The sequence below is a fragment of the Lycium barbarum genome, chromosome 12 (genome assembly GCF_019175385.1).
Source record: "Lycium barbarum isolate Lr01 chromosome 12, ASM1917538v2, whole genome shotgun sequence".
Taxonomy (NCBI): Eukaryota; Viridiplantae; Streptophyta; class Magnoliopsida; order Solanales; family Solanaceae; genus Lycium; species Lycium barbarum.
In genome coordinates this window covers 101,482,287-101,497,790 of record NC_083348.1, presented here as the reverse complement: position 1 = coordinate 101,497,790, position 15,504 = coordinate 101,482,287, and the positions used below count along the sequence as shown (strand labels likewise).

Here is a 15,504-nt window from a genome sequence, read left to right as displayed (position 1 = left end):
TAAATACTAATAAGAATTCAACCCCTTTTTATTGAAATACAAAGAAAATTCGTTTTCCTAAAACCCGTGGAGTAGAATTCAGACCCCATCGACCTAATATTGTTACAGCAAATTGATGCCCTTTTTTTTTTTTTTTTTTTCCATCCCAAAGTCCTAATTGTAAACCCCGCCCTCTAGGCCTCTACCTCTTTCCCATCAATTCTCTTTTAAAAAGTTGAAAACAATTCTTTTTTTTTTCAACTTGGCATTCTTAGCCAAGAGTCGAGAAAATTACATTTTTGACTCATAGACAAGAATTTAGTGTCATCACTATCGTGACTTGGGAAGTGGCTGTCCTCTTAAAAATGAGCTAAATAGTTGATAAGCTGCCCTTGGCTTGAATAATGGCACTTCATGACCTGCCCCTCTCACTGTTGCAAATGTTAGCCCTTTGTATACCTCCGTCCAGCCTCCCACCTTACAATAACCATAACAAATTAACATTCAACATATTTGAAAACAAAAAGATGATGTAATCCAAATAGCCGCTTATCTAATCACTTAAACTAAAAACAGTTCGTGGATATATAATATATGTATAATTCATGTTTAATATGTATATAAACATGTATAATTAGTGTATAATCTATGTATATTGGCTTGGAAAAGTAAACAGTGAATTCGACCGGCTATTTATGAAAAATTCAAAAAAGATACTCCTATGGCACTTGATTGTTCATAAAAAGTCAAATTAATAACCTAAATAATAGCCTGTTTGGCCAAGCTTATTTTTCCCCCAAAAATACTTATTTTTTCAATAAGTGCTTATTTTAAAAAAAGTGAGGTGTTTGGCCAAGCTTTTGGGAGAAAATAAGTACTTTTGGGGAATAGTAGAAGCAGTTTTTCAGAAGCTAAAAAAAATAGCTTTTGTCCAAAAGCACTTTTTTGAAAAGTACTTTTGAGAAAAATACATATAAAAGCACTTTTTAAAAGCTTGGCCAAACACTAATTGCTGCTCAAAAGTACTTTTTAAATTAATTGGCCAAACACAAACTGCTTTTAGCCAAAAGTACTTTTTTTGAAAAGTACTTTTTTCAAAAGTACTTTTTTTGAAAAGTACTTTTTTCAAAAGTACTTTTTAAAATAAGCAGTTTTTAGAAGTTTGGCCAAACAGGCTATAAATATGGCCAGTTGCAACTGGTTGAAATACGTTGAGGGCGCATATAAGTTAAAGGTCAAAGGTGCAAATATACCCCTCAACTTTACGATTTAGAGTAGATATACTCCCATTAAAAAAATGGTGTATATATACCCTTGCCGTTACAACATGGTGTAAATATACCCCTGCGTTACAAAATGGTGCAAATATACTCTTTTTGCTGACAGATTTTTTTTTTAAAAATCACTTAGTTTATTTTTTAATTAAAAACATACCACGTGGGTTTAAAAAAAAAGAGTCTACCCACTTTTTTTGAGTAGATATATTTTTCTAACGTCATATTGTAATTTTTTTTCTGGTGGGTCGGGTCTAGTTGGTTTAAAAAAATATCTCCGTGACTTAAAAAAAAAAAAGTCTACGCATTGTTTTTAAACGAACCAGATCCAACCCACCAGAAAAAATATTTATCATGTGGCTTTAGAAAAATATATGTACTCAAAAAAAGTGGGTAGACTCTTTTTTTTAAACCCACGTGATATTTTTTTAATTAAAAAATAAACTAAGTGATTTTTAAAAAAAATTCCGTCAGCAAAAAGAGTATATTTGCACCATTTTGTAACGCAGAGGTATATTTACACCACTTTTATAACGGATATACCTGTTCCAAATCTCAAAGTTGAGGGGTATATTTGCACCTTTTCCCTAAGTTAAATCCTAGTTTCTTATGTCTTTTATTGTTCACATTTCTGGTCACATAGTTAAGGGTACAAATTGGAATTTGGAAGTTGGGTTTTATATACTGACCTGTTTCTTGACATACCAAGGGTACCATGGAATTGTGGTGGATAACTTGAGCTGTGCTAGTGAATTCCTTGTCGCTGTGACAGGTACCACTGAGTCTACATCACCACTGCAATATGACAATCCCAAAGCAAAAAAAAAAAAAAAAAAAAAAAACGAAGAAGAGAACAAGAAGAAGAAAGTCAAATAAGTTGCCTGGAATTTTGAGAATAAGCACTCAACTAAATGTCACGTACCTGAAAACCCAAATTCTCAAACCAGCAGCAATTAATTCCCGGTAGATTGGAAGAATCGAGTCGTCTGTATCGTTCCAGTTTCGATTCAGAGTCTCACTGTAACATAGTTGCAAGATCAATCATTTGCAACATGAAACAGATATTAATGGGAATTTTCAGACTAAGTTCCTTTTTGTTAGTCATTGGTCGATTTAGTTGATTTATTTACCTGCAGGCTGTCCATTTATAAGGAATTCCTGTTGTGTTCGCGTGCATAGCCTTCTGCACATCAGGCCTATTATAGTAAATTTCCGCATACTTCTCCGTGCAAGGATCATATCCTGATAGCTGCTTGAACATCTTAATTGATGGAAATGCAAATAAATCAACAAGCAAAAGCCATCAGTATACAATTATTAACTACCTTGTAAATGTTATAAAATGTTGAAGGTTGTGTTAACATATATGTGTATACGGTAAAAATCGGACATATGTTAGAACCGGTAAGACCAGAGATTGAAGGAAAAGAGGGAATATCGTCATCTGGTCCGGTTCCTCCATAGCCGAATTGATCGTGGCCGTTGGTCCGAACTGATTGTGGCCGTTGGTCCGGGAAATCGTGGCCGTTAGTCCGGGAAATCCTGGCCGTTAGTCCGTTTTGGCCCGGTCTCTATGCCACCGATGGTTCGGGGACTCTTCCCGAGGGTTCATCACCGTTGATCCGGACAGCCGTTTGCCCGTGTATCCGTTGGTCCGTTATGACCGTTGCTGAAGCGCATCAGTGGTGTCACATCATGGTCGGCTACCAACTATGCGTGTGTCAGACGGCGCCGTCAGTCTAATCCCACCAAATCCGTGCAGAGCTGTCCTTGTTGATATTATTTTATTAGCTCACATCATATGAGACCCATGGAGGTCACACTATAAATAGAGCACATCCCTCTCCTTTGTAGGGGCTGGCTCCCTGGGATCATCAACATTTTTGTACTAGAAGATATATACAAATCTCTCTCTCAATATTAGATTTTGGTCCGGAATCATTGTGTTCATCTCTATTACTTGTTCAAACAAATAATATTTATATGTTAGTAGATGTATAAATCCACAGTGGTCCTCTAAGCATCATCGTTTTCTTCACATCTTAACCATACGAATCTTGTATCCATCAAATATATCGAGATTCAAACACATATCCTATACCCGCGTATAAATTCAATTGATTTACCAAATTCGGGGTAAACAATATGTACCTTGTAGGGTCGGTGCGGTAAGTTCATGGTCTGCCTAGTTGAGGTGCTACCATCAGAATTGTTACAAGGAGGAGCATAAATGTTGTACTGGTCGATGTTCCCAAATTCTTGATCCATTGCGTAATAGTACAATGATTCGCACTCGTTTGATTCTTTATGGCGCCTGAAATCACAAGTGTTCACTAATTGCTTGTACGTCTTATCAGAGATCATAGCATGGCTCCACCAATACGTCACTGTTCCTAGGTTGTCATAGTAGTTATCTGTCACTGCATTTCCCACCTGTATTTTTCATAATGCAATATCAAAAATTATCTCGAACAAGTTTCAAGATGTTATTGCGATTAATACTCCAAATTGTAGATATTGACAGGTTACCATGAATCCTTTGAGGTTTATTGGGTTCTTAGAATTGGCATTGTAATGGACAATTTCTCTGGCTAGCTGAGGAACGTAATGGCCAGCATAACTCTCTCCCGTGATGTAAATTTCACGATGTCTGTAGCGTGGGAAGCGATCCATCCAGTGGATAAGGAATTGTAGTGAGTCCTTAGCTAAAAAAATACACAAAAAGAGTCATCATCTTTATCAGTTTAATCATGATTAATTAACTAATGTATATTCCCACATGAATTAATCACTTAACTACGATGAATTAACAAAATTAGTGCAAAAATCAGGTGGGGCTAAAGTTTTTCCAAATCAATAGGACTAGACAGAACTCCGCCTGTGTGAGCTCGCTCACATTGCCGGTCCCAAGCCCGGATAAAGGAGGAGGGTTGCCGAGGGTCAATCGGAAACAGCCTCCCTACCCGGGTAGGGGTAAGGCTGCGTACATCTTACCCTCCCCAGACCCCACTATTGTGAGATTACACTGGGTAGTGACCAAGACCAATAGGACTAGACAGAACAGAGTACTAATAAGGTCAAGTACTCAACTTTTCAACGATTTAAGTCGTATCAATTTCTTGGAGAAGATTTTTGTATCTGTGGCGAAGATTTAGCTATTTGACTGATTGAATAGCAGTGAAAGATGAGTCTGGACAGCAACATGTAAGGTAGTTAGCAATTGCAGCATTCACTTCAAAAATCTCAAGGTAGGCCACATTGCTATTGAGTGCTGATATGCACTTTCTGTGCTCCTAAATGGGCTAAATTGTCACTGCTTGCCACATTTGATTTCTACAGTGGAGAAGTCGGCAGCAACATACTACCATCACTTTATGTTTACTGGATTAGGAATTAGAATAAACTAACTAACATGATCACTAGAGTGGCAAAATCAATCCATTATCTAGTAATCTGTCCAATCCATCCAGGTATAAATGGGTTGAATTATGACTTGTTTGTTGACTTAACCGAACGTGGTTGAATCTGAAATAACCCATCAAACTATTGAGTAAAGATGGATCAAAATAATGTAACTCAACACCAAGAACATACCCAGTGTGGTCCCATAAGTGGGATCCGGGAAGGGCGGGTGTACGCTAACGTTACCCCTACCTTTGTGGGGTAGAGATCGAAAATCAACCATGGAAATTGAAAATTATGTAAATTTGGAAGAACTAAAGTTAATAAGTTAAAGAAAAATACATTAACTTCCCATTTTCCCACCAAAAGCAACACAAAAAAGAGGGAAGGTTGGGTGACATTGGGCAAGTTGGGTTATGATCCGTTATCTAACCTACTTTGACCGGAAAAATCTTTGGACGGTTTGAGTCATGCTCACTTATCAATTTGACTCGCTTAAGTTTAACGCAATCTGTTCATTTGTCACGTTTAGTCAGAAGCAAGCATGCGAACATCGCTTCATGTTCACACATTAGGAGTTAGAACAACTGAACAAGGACCCAAAGATGACCATAAATTGATGGTCAATCAGTCCATAGATTGAGACACTTCATGAAAACTATGGATGGATAAGAAAAATCCAAGCCAAGAAAAATAATTGAATAGCAATAGGACAAAAAGGGAGAGGGCCTAAATGAATATGAGTTAACAATATTTACCAGTGCGATAATCCCCGGTGTCAAGGAGGTCAGAGGACCTATTGCTGTAGGAAAAACCAACTCCTGCTGGAGTTTCCACGAATAGTAAATTGGCCATTTTGTTCCATGAGAACTTGTTCAGGTAAAGCCCTGAAGATGTCTTGTTTATCCTGAATGGCCCTATTTCTTCCGACGCGCCATAGGCCACTGAAGAGCATCCTGGACCTGATTTTCCCAATTGACACAGAAAAAATAAATAAATTTAAGTTATATACACTAACGCTGTAAATACTTATTTTTTACACAATCAATGCAATTTAATGTGGATTACAAGAACTTATTTTATCTTTTTTTAAGATTATTATATCAAGCTTATTTTGAAGGAGAGGCAAAACATGAATTTGAAATATATGAGTTCGGAATTCTAGTCTTCTAAGTTATTGCGTACTCAATTAATAATTTGGACATAATTAATAATTTTTTTGCGACAAATACAAGGTGTAGACTAAACCTAATGGGTTCAGCTGAACCCGTAACACAAGCTCTAGGTTGTCCCTGTTACGAAGAGTTACTGCTTGTTATAGGTCATTTGATCTGCAAAGGTGGATATGTCTTATAAGCTGATGGTTCAGTTGAATCAATCATTTTCGATTAGAGATATAAATATATTATGTGAGAAACTACAAAAATATTTCTGAACGCATAATTTCAAATAATGAGTTCAAAATTTGAACCTGTCACATTTATATCATGAATTAACCTATTGTAACATGACGGGGTAAAAATTTGCAAGTATCAGCATACACGAAACATACTTAAGTACCAGAAACTACTACGATATATATAAGGGGTCCCCGCAGGAGGCTCTGTCCATTATCACAGACGGTTGAGATCTGCACATGTATCTATTTATGAACCATATGGTCAAGAAATTGAAACCCCATTTACACGAAAATGACGACAGATCTCAAATAGACACTTAGTTGGCTAGACTTTAATATTTTGAACAGAATTCACGGTAAAGAATCTTTCTTATTCTGATTTGAAGACACCAGATCTCTGAGGTCACCATAAAGCCACGGTACACTATTGGTTGATACCATTACCATCCTTAAAAATGACGCAATGTCATGAAATTGCAGCTATAAGCTTATGCAGCTCACAATTTATTAAGTTCAACTAAACTCAGTATTTTCGACCTGAAGTGTTAGCATTTAAATGTTAAGTACTTATTAAACTCTCAACGTGTATATATAATCAAAGTGTGTTGAGTGATGGTTGAAATTTAAAGGTTGAATTCATCAAATTTGAATTCTGAATACGTTTCTAATGAGTCTGTTAGGTAGCTGACATGGGGAAGGTGGTTGCAGAAGCGTAATTGGTATGGGCATCTATCTAAGACTCTGGGCACCTAATGAAGTTGAAAATTAAATGAGGACTGTATTTTTTTAAAAGAGTGGTTGGTTGTAAGCATTGATTTTCGCTGGTTCCTGCGTGCAAATATTAATGTAGAGAGAGAAAGAGCAACTGGTAAAGTTAGTGTCTTATCTGTTCATGGATAATGGATTTTTCCATATCAGTCGACAGTTTAGTCATGAGTCAAGACTAAACAAAAGGGTCCCTCCCACTCATTATCACACCTAAGCTAAAATCCTCAATAAGCGACAAAATGAGTTTTAAAGCATTTTATAAACACATAATGCATGGCAGCCCAGTGTGGAGAAGGGCAAACCACAGAGTTCTATTGTATGAGCCAACAAAATAAATTAAATAGCAACACACAAGCCATGATTAATTTCAAATAACATCAGGAATAAATGTACAATTCAAGACAACTGTGCAGTAAAGTGAGAATAACCCTCGCTATACCTCACTCGTATACGAGAAATATGAACCTTTTTTTGAAGATTTCCTTTAAGTTACAGGAAAAGAAGAGAGGTGACAAAAGAAAAAACAATGATGAATAAAACATTAACCAGAAGTTCAAGTAATCATAATTAGTGTACCATTTCCCGAAGGAGCTTATATGTGTCAGACAATATAGCCCCTTAGGGTGGGTGCGTACGTGCGAAAATAGAAAAAAAAAATCACAAAAATAAAAATTGAGCTCATTGTTATCAGAATAAGACCTCACGTTAGAAAACAAACAAACCATACCTCCTTCACCTCCCAAATTTTCTTGCACACTAGCGGAAAAATAAAAAACCTCTAGTGTAAGTCACATGAAGGAACAAGTGCAAATATATAAAGTGTAAGATATACTGATTGTGTATATATACCAACAAAAGAAGTGCTAATATATACAGACAGTGTAAAAGATTGGTTATGTTTTATGAAGTTACAAATTGATGTTTCAACTAATATCTATCGTAAAAAACGTGACTGTCAGTGCATAAAACTTAAAATGCTTATGTAGTGGGAAAGATAGGGGGGAGATCTGACCTCCATTAAGCCAAACAACCAAAGGCTTAGAAAGAGGTTCATCAACAGCTTCAGTAAGCCAGTAAAAGAGAGCTCTACCAGCAATTTGATTGACAGTGACATACCCTGAGTACTGTTGAAACGACACCTTGGGTTGTCCTGGCAGAGATACTATTCTATCAGCTTCTTCTTCTTCCTTATGCTTGTCTAAATTTGCAGCACTCACACATGTTATTGCAACCAAAAACAAAAGCAAAGCTAATTTTCCTTTGGCCATATTGTTGTACTTGGCCCTGAAGGAAAGAAGAAGAAGCAAGAGAAGGAAAATAAGAATGGGATGGTCGTCCTAGTAGTGTGTGAATAGTGATGGGATGATGTAGGTCATCAAGGGCGGGGTGTAATGTTAATGGTCAGCCAGGAATAAATAGGAGAGAGAGCAGCAACTATGCATGCGTAGATGATATAGACGCGTCCGTCATTTGTTTTTTGAGTTTAATTTCTATACACGGACAGGTGGTACGGCTTCTAAGTCGACGATAAATTTTAAAATTATTGCACTAATGTCCCATATGAAAGAAGAATGGGCTAGTTGAAGAGAAGGCTTATTTGTTACCGTATCAATTACATAATTTACATATTCAGATAAGCAGATTCCAGCGGATCTAGTAATAGTAATGGAGTAGTAAAATTAATTAAAGAGTTCAACAAATTATTAGCTCAAATCACAAATTCGCTAATAACTACATATAACTATCCAAAAATTATTTCAATTACTAATTGAAAAAATAAGACAATAACTTGATATGATATGTTAATACTCCCTACATTTTTTTACTAGTCCGGTATTAATTTTATATTCCCTGAAAATAAAATTATTTATTATGAGTTTATTTTACTAAATAGGCTTTTTAATGATAATATAAAGTTGTAACTTCAATAAATTTGAAAGTGTAGGTACTTAATGACAAAAATAACAATGAAAGAAATAATAAAGTTCTCATGCTTCGCATAAATGGGCATATAAAAGTAATTTTTTTTTAAAATTACCCGACTAATAAAAAACAGAGGAAATATACATTAATAGTGTAATTAATTATTTATATCGTCATTTTATCTATCTATCTATATTATTATAAAAGCATGAATATAAATGTTGGTTGACCAAAATATCCTTTAGATATTGAACGACTTTTATACCCTTAATGAGCTCTAATTCTATTTCTTTTAAAAATACTTCTTGTTAAACCAAAAAACCTAAAATCACATTAGTAATTTTTACTACAAGAGAATATGGAATTAGTTACAGCATTTGTCGGTAATTCCTAGCTAATCCGTCGCTAAATAGCTTCTCGCTAATTAGATTTTCTTATAATGCATCGCTAATCCGTAGCTAAATAAGATTAGCATGGGATTTTGCTATTTAGCTACGAAATTCTATCCGTCGCTAATTTCATGTTTTCTTGTAAATTTCTTTAGGTTACAATCCTATAACTACTAGGAAGTTAGAAATCACATCTACGAAAATATCTACTCCTTCGCACATGAGTAGGTAATAATTATTAGACCATATTCTATTAGGCTTAGCTATTCTGGGTTTACCTTTTACCTCATTTTAATAGGTTTAGGTATTCTTAGTGTACCTTTTACCTCTTATCTTTGATTTTAAAGATAAAATAAGAGTCATTAAACTAAAGTATTTATTTCAAGATAACGAGTAAAATAAATATAACGATATTGAATAAAATTGTAATTATGAGAATTTTATCCAATATCTAGGTCTTTGAATTTCTAATTAACTAAAAACATAATACTATTACTAAATTAAGCTACATAATAAATTTGGATGAGTCGGGTTACTTATGGGTTGGGTCTTATATCTACGTACGCCAATAAATCTGTGCCACCTATTTAATTAAAGTCATACGTACGACATATGATTTCATTAAAATGAGGGACATTTTTAACAGTAAGGATATTTGGGGTCCTATAGGTGGAAGGAATGACATTTTTAACCCGAAAACTAACGTTGAGGACGATAGGAGTCCAATAGGTAGAAGCAGGACAAACTTATACCATTTTGCAATATGTTAGTGACTTTTTTAACTCTTCTCATTTCACATTTAATGACATTGCACATAGGTAAGAAAACGTGTCAAATGTTGATTTGATAATATTGATCAATTTTTATGCCCTTCATTACATTAAAATTAAGTAAGCATTTCATAGTATTTGGTTTTAATTAAAAAAAAAAAAGAAGAAGCTTTTCATAGTATTTGAAGTAAGATTTTGCACGAACATAAAGACTAGTATAGGTTAAATTCCTCTAAATCCTTGCTCATGTGGGGCGCAATTCTTTCCTAATGATTCTTCTGGCCCGCTAATTTGAATGTCATTTTTTCCGTTTTGAGGACCAGAGTCAAGTCCAAGCACCGATTACATGATGACTGAGCATACAATTATTGCATATAATGATAACACTGATTACGTAGTTAGGTAACTTACAATAAAAAGCAGATTGACTTTGGTTTTGGTAGGTTAGCTATGGTTCTCAAATTATGAATAAACCAAATTAGCATTCCTTGTTTTTATTGTGGGCACACTTCTTTCATGTCCAAGAACTTCATTATCTGTTACTTCCTCCGGATAAAAAAAAGAGTCTACTTAGCAAATTAAGAAAAAATTAATCTTATTTTTTCATATTTGCCCATATTAAGTGTTATATGATCAAATCCCAATGCCTATTTAATTAGGGTAGTTTAGTCAAATTACCTATCTTTGTGTAGGAGTTAGTATTTTCTTAAGGGGCGTGCAAATGACTAAGTGAGCTCTTTTTTTTTATCCGGAGGAAGTATTTATGAAGGGCCGCAACCCACCCCCTCCTCTAATTATAGAAGATAATTAACACATTGAAGAGAAGAGACACAGATGCTCCAGTGCGGAGGTGTGAGAGGTTGGCTATGGACGGTTTTAGGAGAGGTAAAGGGAGGCCGAAGAAGTATTGGAGAGAGGTGATTAGACAGGATATGACACAGTTTCAGCTCACCAAAGACATGACCTTAGATAGGAGGTTGTGGAGGACTCAGATTAGGATAAAAGGCTCGGTGGCTTATCCTTTCACCATAGTAGTTGTAGTTTTGCTCATTCGTCCTCTAATTATAGAAGATAATTAACACATTGAAGAGAAGAGACACAGATGCTCCAGTGCGGAGGTGTGAGAGGTTGGCTATGGACGGTTTCAGGAGAGGTAAAGGGAGGCCGAAGAAGTATTGGGGAGAGGTGATTAGACAGGATATGACACAGTTTCAGCTCACCGAGGACATGACCTTAGATAGGAGGTTGTGAAGGACTTAGATTAGGATAGAAGGCTAGGTGGCTTATCCTTTCACCATAGTAGTTGTAGTTTTGCTCATTCGTTTATTGTCATTTGATTTCTGCATTTGATTGCTGCTTATATTTATTGGGCCGTTGTACTTTGATTATCTTATTTATCTATAGTAGTTAATGCTCCTTTCTTTCCAAAATGTTCTACCATGACTTTCTCGCGTTTGTTATTCCTTGTTTTCATATTGTTTTCGATATGCTTGGCCCTATCTGACCTTTTGTCTTGTTTTCCTCTCTTGAGCCGAGGGTTTTTCAGAAACAGCCGCCCTACCTTTCAAGGTGAGGGTTAGGTCTGCGTATACTTTACCCTCCCCAGACCCCACATGGTGGGATTATACTGGGCTTCTTGTTGTTTGTATATGTCCAAACTGTGTATGTAATTTATTTTTATATTTTATATCTCTAATATGTAAGTAATAAGTATTCATTTATTGTCACAAAAAAGGTAGTATTTTATATTAACCGACTTAAATTTTTTGAATACACATCGTATCTTCTCTCGTCTTGTCTGATGCAAGTGAACCAAACAAAGTGTTTTTTTTTTTTTTTTTAAAGAAAAATGTACTTACTCGTAATAAGGAAGTAGATTTTGCACGAATGCTTATCATATGGTTTAGTATTTTATATTTCTCTGAGGGTCAAATAGCGCCGAAGATCCTGCTTCAATTCCTCTTGTGACCATTGGACCCCTCCTTCTTGCAAATAGTAAAAATTCTTCCCAACTCTAATAATTTGAGTTTTTCCCTTTCTTTTAGGCTAAAAGGCTTATTCGATTTACTCTCCATTCCCTTTAGTCCTTTACTGGTTCAGTATTAATTATATTCTCCTTAAAAATATTAATATTAACTTTACCAAGTTTTTCTTAGTAACAATAAATCTAAATTTGATTATTAGTATCCCAATAAATTTAGAAAATGTGGTTACTTAATAATAAAGGTAAAATTAAAACAAATTACTTAATTTCTATTGATTTGTAAAAATAGACAGATAAAAAGAGAATTTGATTGTTGGTACTATATTGGGTAGTAAATAAAAAAAGGGCTAATAAACCTTTTCTTTTTCACCTCACTACACGTGAAGCTTTGGAACTAGCATCAATAAATTCCGTAAATTAAATTGTCGAAAACTAATTATGAATCAAAAGCTAGTGCATGCTGAAGTTATCTATAAGGTCTCTCGCATTTAATTTGGTCCTTTAGCTATCGTCAAATTTTAATTTTGATCATTGTTATATCTACTGAAATTTAACCTTCAATTAGTAAAATATGCGCTTTTGATTCTTCAACTGACGAATTTCTTTTACATTTAATAATTTCGTAAACCATGTGATATTCGGTTTCATGCAAGGAGTGAAACTTGACAGGTGCTTTCACTCCGAATTTTAGATAAAAATCATTCAATTTGTAAAAATCTGTTAGTTACAAATTATATCATGAACTGTAAGTTTACAACTTTCCAATTTATAATGCGGAAAAAAAAAATTATAATGTGAAGTTTTCTTGCGTCCTCCTCCTCAACATATTAGCTTAGGATGTTATTAATTTTAGCTGCATGATAATTCCATATTGGAATAGTATTTCCTCCATTTCTAATTATATTACTCAGTTGTTTTGGCAAACTATATTCTTTTCACAATATTTGACGTTTTAATAATTTCAAGTGAGATGCGAGTGTTAATCAAGTGAGATGTATAAGAAGAGATAAAAAGGTAACTTAACAAATATTCTTATAATTCAAGTTATAAAATATTTTCTTAAGAGGGATACAAAATCCGTAAAAGTAGATAGATACTAATATGAACCGAATGTAGTATTAGTGTATTTTTGCGTGCCAGTGATGACCACACAGATAATGCATGGGCAGTTGGATTAACTGAATTCTGAAAAGGTTCAATCTTAGAAAGGATAGTGGTCAGGGTCATGATAATAGCAATTTTGGGTTTGCATTGCTATAATTATAAAAAAAGTTATAACAATATATGGTTTGATTAAAACGGAATGTCATGAGAATAAACTCACCAATTCATATGGGGTTCCTTTTCCCCTAAATTTAGCAATATTTGTTGATGAAAGGATTGACTAACATCACTTGTTCAGTAATCGTAGTCGTGAGCCCAATCGTCATCCACCTCACTTACAATTTTCTTACGTCTTCATCATTTGGCTTCTAATGTAATGGAGACCAACGGTTCTATATCATCTATCTTCATTCTCCTTTTTTTTTCCCTTCTGTTTATAATTATTTCATTTAATCTAGCTAGAGTGCCACGGTTGACTATCGGGAAAAGTTACAAGAATAAGGTTTTGAATTGATTAGTACATGCGTAAGGATCAACTAGATAAGTTTTCAAACTTCTTGATAGTTTAAAACGTGAAAAGGAATGTGGATATAAATCAAGACTAGTAATTGTAAACGAGATTTACAATTGGAGAAAATTGGTCAGGTATTTTGGACAGGTTAAAAAAAAAAAACGATCAACTAATTTGCAGCCCATTGCTGAGCCACTCTTGCTAAACGGGTGTTAATTGACACTCCTTTGTTGAAAAATTATACTGTGCATATAAAAAAAATCAATTATGTACAAATTAAATGTTGAAACCCATTACTTTGTCTGTGAGTATACTTTTTTATATTTTGACACTCTTTGTTAAAAAAAAAAAAGTTTTAACTCTGTCATTAATTGCTTCAGATAGAGAAATATTAATACTTGTTTTTTTGGGATAGTCAAGCAATATTAATGATGGACATGGCTCAAGTGCAGTACGTTGCGGAACTATATTGAGCCCACAAATAATTAGAGGTGATCATTGTCCTGGCTGGGACAGTACACACTTATGTTTACTAGACTAGAGTAGTTATATATTAATTATTATTTGGAGAGTCCATATAATTTCTTTTCTTAGTATTAAAGATTTTCAAATTGAAAAAAAAAAAAAAACTTGGTTTGAATTGGATTAATTTGGTGGTGTGAACTATTTATTCTTCAGACACCTGCTCTTCCACGTTTGTTTACAGCTTTTTCCCGAATCCATTTTCATTTCCAACGAAACAAGAAAATAATAAGAATAATCTTTACCCTTTCCTTTATTTTCTCTATCTTACACTTACTTCCTGCCGTTCCAACCAAATCATTAAATTATGGGGTATGAGGAGGAAAATATAGATGATTGGCAAACACAAACGTACTAGAAGGTCTAAAAGATTGTAATCCATGAAGAGACAGAAGCTTGTGCAGCTCAAACAAGTGTGCGCATCAACAGTTAATTTGTGGTCACAGTTGTAGTGTAGTGCCCATTATTTGGCATCATCATGACCATGTCCAACCTCAAGAAAACACACTGTTGCTGCAGAAAAAAACAATTATTGTACAAATTCAATGTGTAAAAGATATGCGTGTATATATGTAATGTATCTACTTATACTACTACTACTAAATTATACTGCGGAAATTTGCATAATTTTTCATCATGCAAACTTCAATATATAACTTGAAGTTAGAAACATAGATTAGAGGAATTTTTAGATATTTTAATTTTCATTCAGTAAATTTCAATTGTGTTCTCATGTCTAACTTGCAAATATTCTTTTTCAAATTCATTTTAAATTACTCCATTTTTTAAATTTCAACTAAATCACGCCGCCTAGACATTTAGACATGATTTGGTTGAAGTTTGAGAAAGGAAGTATTTGAAAGTCAAAATTATATCTGAAATAGATAATTTGAAGCTTGAAAAGCTCTTAAAATATACTTTTCAAATTCTCTATGCCAAGTCAAGTTGAAAAAACTGAAACTATTTGGTAGCCAAACAAAATATATTTGGACAAAAGGATATAGTTCAATTATCCATTTTTGACTTGATTTTAAACATTGTTTTTTAAAATACATACCAATTCATGTTCAAACACATGAAAACCATTCGTTGGAGATACTTGTTCCAAAAAGTATCTTTTTCAATATATTCATCAATGCTTCAAATAATGCAAGTGAATATTCGCAAGTACATATGCCAAAACTTTAACTTGCAAATATTGAAGTCAATATCTGCAACAGAAGTAATGGCCAAACACCTATATGCTCGCTATAGTTTGTACTAGCACTTAACTATGATAATTGTATGCACTATTTGAATTAGTGTATAGAACACTACATTGAATTGGAGCAAATACTTTTTCATTGTTAATGCGCTCGCTCTCTCTGGGTCAGTCTTCTTCTTATGGAAACTTGGAAGACACTAAAAAAGGTCTAATCAATAGCCTAGTAAATTGATTCTGACGGTGCCCTGCCAATTTGAGGTAGCCTTTCTCCTTCT

General features: G+C 34.3%; 1 protein-coding gene across 1 annotated transcript; it reads right to left on the bottom strand.

Moving 5' to 3' along the window:
* Positions 1-8,222, bottom strand: LOC132622958 (serine carboxypeptidase-like 25). The gene is made up of 8 exons (XM_060337650.1): positions 7,835-8,222; positions 5,414-5,617; positions 3,783-3,958; positions 3,405-3,686; positions 2,384-2,514; positions 2,176-2,271; positions 1,943-2,048; positions 1-456 (listed from the first exon to the last, which is right to left on the bottom strand). The coding sequence occupies exons 1-8, from the start codon at positions 8,088-8,090 to the stop codon at positions 310-312; spliced, it is 1,398 nt and encodes a 465-aa protein (XP_060193633.1). The 5' UTR covers positions 8,091-8,222; the 3' UTR covers positions 1-309.
* Positions 8,223-15,504: the final 7,282 nt, after the last annotated feature.